At 28.6% G+C, this 4,428-nt stretch overlaps 2 protein-coding genes across 2 annotated transcripts in view; both read left to right on the forward strand.

Annotated features, from left to right (window-relative positions):
- Positions 1–380: 380 nt before the first annotated feature.
- On the forward strand, positions 381–2,450 carry LOC108574475 (putative tricarboxylate transport protein, mitochondrial). Its single transcript, XM_017937077.1, has 4 exons — positions 381–673; positions 1,101–1,535; positions 1,965–2,185; positions 2,268–2,450. The coding sequence occupies exons 1-4, from the start codon at positions 520–522 to the stop codon at positions 2,448–2,450; spliced, it is 993 nt and encodes a 330-aa protein (XP_017792566.1). The 5' UTR covers positions 381–519.
- Positions 2,451–4,259: 1,809 nt separating this feature from the next.
- Positions 4,260–4,428, forward strand: part of LOC108574484 (tetratricopeptide repeat protein 28) — a 7,934-nt gene continuing 7,765 nt past the window's right edge. Inside the window, 1 exon segment of the mRNA XM_017937088.1 lies at positions 4,260–4,283. Coding sequence (XP_017792577.1) covers positions 4,260–4,283 — 24 coding nt within the window.

Here is a 4,428-nt window from a genome sequence, read left to right on the forward strand (position 1 = left end):
TTACTTCTGATTATTCAAGTTTGATCATTTTCATGATATATGATGTAACACCTAAATATTAGGAAAAAATGTATAAAAAGTTTTAATTTTCTCGAGAATTATACCATTTGAAATTTCATAATATTTGTTCTAACTTTTGCAAATTGAATGTAATAGGCAATGAAAATAAAAAGTATAATACATATTTCACAAGAAAGTAGTGTTAAAGTTGAGTTAGAATCAAGATAACTGTAATATGTATAATAAAATTAATGAAACACTTTGATATTTTATTAAATTGATTTAGTAAAATATTGATATAAAAACTTTTGATCATACCACTCCTAATCACCTAATCAATTATCATTACGTGTCCAGCATTAAATGTATATTAGGATTGTCAACCTATAAAGCGCAAATAAAAGAAGAAGGAAGGGGAACTTTGCTACGCGCATTGAAACGCTCGGATATTAATCGACTCAGTTCATATTCAACGTTTATCGATACAGGACTGGTGACAAGCAAAAACAAACTCAAAAAATGGATATCAGTTCATTGATGTGCAAATCATTACAGTGGCCGGGCTCAATTTCAACATTTTACAATAATCCTTTTCCTCGTAGACCTTGGCTTACTGATACTGGAGCTGCTGCGGCTGCCATCGGTAGTAACGGTGTTAAAGGAATCGTGGCCGGTATTTTTTTTTTTTTGTAACATTTCTTAAAATATTTACTCCTTATTTTGATATATGTATATACATATATATGTATATTTGGTGGCAGTTATCACTTATCGAAATAGACGATAGAATGTACATATATTAATTGGGAGTGTGAAAAAAATACGAATAGCTATCAAAATGAAAAAGAGAAAGATAGACTGAGTCAAGGCATTCAACACATGATAGATTCAAAGGTTGAAAAATATTTAACCTTGGAAATACGCGTAAAAATATTTTTAATTTTATAACGATTTTCCTATTTTATAAATGAGATTGTTTGCATAGTTTCCATTAAAATATACATTGACTGCTTTTGATAAAACTTTCACCAAAAATATAAATATTTTGTAAAAAAAAGAGCAATTAAATATTAAGCAAATTGTGGATTCCGTTCTTTTAGGTGGTATTACCGGCGGTATAGAAATATGTATTACATATCCAACTGAATATGTAAAAACACAATTACAACTTGATGGAAAAGCTGGTGCTGGTAAGGAATATACAGGAATATGGGACTGTGTGAAAAAAACTGTAAAAGGTCATGGAATTTTTGGTCTATATAGGGGCCTATCAGTATTAATTTATGGTTCAATACCAAAATCAGCTGTACGTTTTGGTTCCTTTGAAGTAGTGAAAGGTGTATTAGCAGATTCAGATGGAAAACTTACTACTCAAAGAAGTTTGTTAGCAGGATTATGTGCTGGTACATCTGAAGCTATTTTGGTAGTTACTCCCATGGAAGCTATTAAAGTAAAATTCATTAATGACCAACGATCTGTTAATCCAAAGTACAGAGGATTCCTTAATGGAGTATCAATGATTACCAAGGAATATGGTAAGTAGAATATTCATATTATTTAAAATAAAAGAAATTAATTTTAATAAACAATTTTTAATTATAACTTTCATATATTGTTCTAATTTTAAATGCAAGATTAAAAGAAGTTAAGAAATTGGTTATTCCATAGTCTGGAAACAAATACATTTGCCTTGAACTATGTGAACAATGAAAGTAATCTACTTTATGTAAAGAGGTCACATTATATTGCAGATGGTTCTCAGTTTACATGTGTCATAGCACAAAAACATGAATTACTTATTCATGCAATATCTGACCATACTTTATTAAACATGTTTTTTTTTTGTAAAATTATACATAATCTAGTTATAAATATTATTTTAATTTTATAATATGTCACAATTATAACAACATAAAATCATAACATGTGATACAAATTTTATATTTATAATTGTTTTTGCTTAGGATTCAGAGGCATATATCAAGGATTAACACCTACAATTTTAAAGCAAGGATCAAACCAAGCAATTAGATTTTGTATCATGGAAACATTAAAGGATTGGTATAGAGGTGGAGATTCAAATGTACAAATACCAAAATATGTTATTGGTACATTTGGTGCAGTTGCTGGTGCAGCATCTGTTTTTGGAAATACTCCAATTGATGTTGTAAAAACTAGGATGCAGGTAAGCAGTACACTTTTATAATTATTATTAAATTAGGCATTTTTTATAAATAGAGGTCATTAAATTTAAATCACATTTTTAGGGCTTAGAAGCTTCAAAATACAAAAATAGTTTAGATTGTATGTTACAAATATGGAAGAATGAAGGTCCAACAGCATTTTATAAAGGAACTGTACCAAGATTAAGTAGAGTATGTTTAGATGTTGCCATAACATTCATGATCTATGATTCCTTCATGGATATTTTTAATCGAATTTGGTCTTGAAAGTTATTAATTTCTGTATATATACTTGAAACTGTCATTGCAAATGTAGCTTTCATAAGTTTCATAATATGTTTGCACGTTTCATATTTAAATAATGTATCTATAGCTGTATGTTTTTAAAAATGTTTTTATTTCATACATATGAATGTATGCTATTATAATGGGCATTTTAATGAATGAAAATTAGGCAAAACATGAGAAATATACCAAAGAATTCCATTTTTGGTATCAATTATCTTCAATACTAAAAGCTACAATTGCATAGAGCACAAATTCCATTATATATTTTTTTACACAAATTCTTATTTAATATACGATTTATTAATAGAAGGGAAATAATAGTGCGAATGTAATTTACAATTATTTCAATTTTGTTTAAAAATATTGTTTGTTGGTAATCATGTATCAGTTTATTATTGTTATTTATAATATTGTTAGATATTTGACATTCCTATACATTCGAGTCATCGGATGAATGCTTATATTGTGAAAGTTATTTGTACATGATATGCATAAATTATGTATATATGTATATCATCTATTCCAAGAAATATTGTACAGTTTCAGTACAAAATAATAAAAACTGTTTATTACCTGAGCGAAGGAAAATAGATTAATTTTTTTATCAATTTTTTTATATAATGGCATCCAAGTGAAATTAGGATAAAGAAAAAGGGTATAAAAAGGTATTAACTAGAATTATCTATATATACATACACATTCCTTAAAATATAGAACTCTTCGCTCAGATACTCTAATGTATACTAAAATTAACTGAATATAAAAATTTAACCATAATGACTGTGACATTCACATGAAAAGAAACATGTAGAAGTTCCTCTAAAATAGAGTCTGTAATCTTACAATTGCAAAATCTATTTTATTACTTTAGCCACAAAAGACTACTATACATAATACTTTGTATTATTTGTACATCGAAATATATACCTTTACAGTACTATACTTAAACATATTTGATAAATATCTGTTACTCTTTCTTAAAATGCAGAAAATCTTTAGTACTGCAATTACAAAATATTTCTGTATGTAAAACAAAATCTGCCTTTTTTGTATATACTTATAAATGAAGTAAATAACTTTTATTGTCTTATACAAATGTAAATAAAATAATTGTAATATTGTTAATAAATATATTTGCAAAGTTTCAATTTTGAACTTAAAGAACATTATTGCAGTGAATATTATTACTGATTATTTGTATAGTATGCTGTGTATGTTGTACAATATTGCTATTACGCACGTAAAATAGAGATAATTGAAGTGTTACAAGTTTTTAGAAATAGTTCATAAAATTCCAACTATATGTATTTGTTTCAACATGCGAATTCTTCATTTTTATACTTGCACATGTAGATACAAGTATAAACTTAAATGCTGTATATGTGGGGCCCAATATACAAAGGTATAAAAGCAGGCAGTGCCGGCCCCACTCTGGGCCCAAGGGGGGGCCCCGGGGTCACATTCCAAGATGGCTGTGCCTGAGGAATGCAGTGGGTGCCCTCCTAAGACGCCTTCCTCCCTCCTTTTTTATTAATCGAACCGATTCACCTATCCTAGCAAATACTCTGATTACTAGAACGAAGTAGTTAATGTCAGCGTGTATCCGGTGAGTGCCGTCTAAATTTGAAAGTCGCACCTTGCGAAAAATAAATGTGAATGAGAAAAAGAAAGGTGGTGCAGGAAGACCTAGAAAGGCCTTATACTCTAAAATGTGTGGTCTTATCTAATGAAGCTTCCTTGCCGCAGATAATGCTTATGCAGGAGGATGCTACCTGCTCGTCTTAAGCAATGTCTCATAGGGATATCTCTGAGGTAACGACAAGATCCTACGGTATATGACGACGGATATTATTATTATTACATTTGGAGATTAAAACTGTTTAATTTTTTTTTCATTTTGTTTTATTTATTACAAAGTTTGAATTAATATCTATAATTTTAATGATAAAATTGTATT

Source organism: Habropoda laboriosa, unplaced genomic scaffold (genome assembly GCF_001263275.1).
Source record: "Habropoda laboriosa isolate 0110345459 unplaced genomic scaffold, ASM126327v1 scaffold224, whole genome shotgun sequence".
NCBI lineage: Eukaryota > Metazoa > Arthropoda > Insecta > Hymenoptera > Apidae > Habropoda > Habropoda laboriosa.

Coding starts and splice junctions, on each gene's coding strand:
- LOC108574475 (XM_017937077.1), top strand. CDS start 520: ATGGATATCAGTTCATTGATGTGCAAATCATTACAGTGGCCGGGCTCA. Junction 674..1,100: donor TGTTAAAGGAATCGTGGCCG/GTATTTTTTTTT, acceptor CCGTTCTTTTAG/GTGGTATTACCGGCGGTATA. Junction 1,536..1,964: donor AATGATTACCAAGGAATATG/GTAAGTAGAATA, acceptor GTTTTTGCTTAG/GATTCAGAGGCATATATCAA.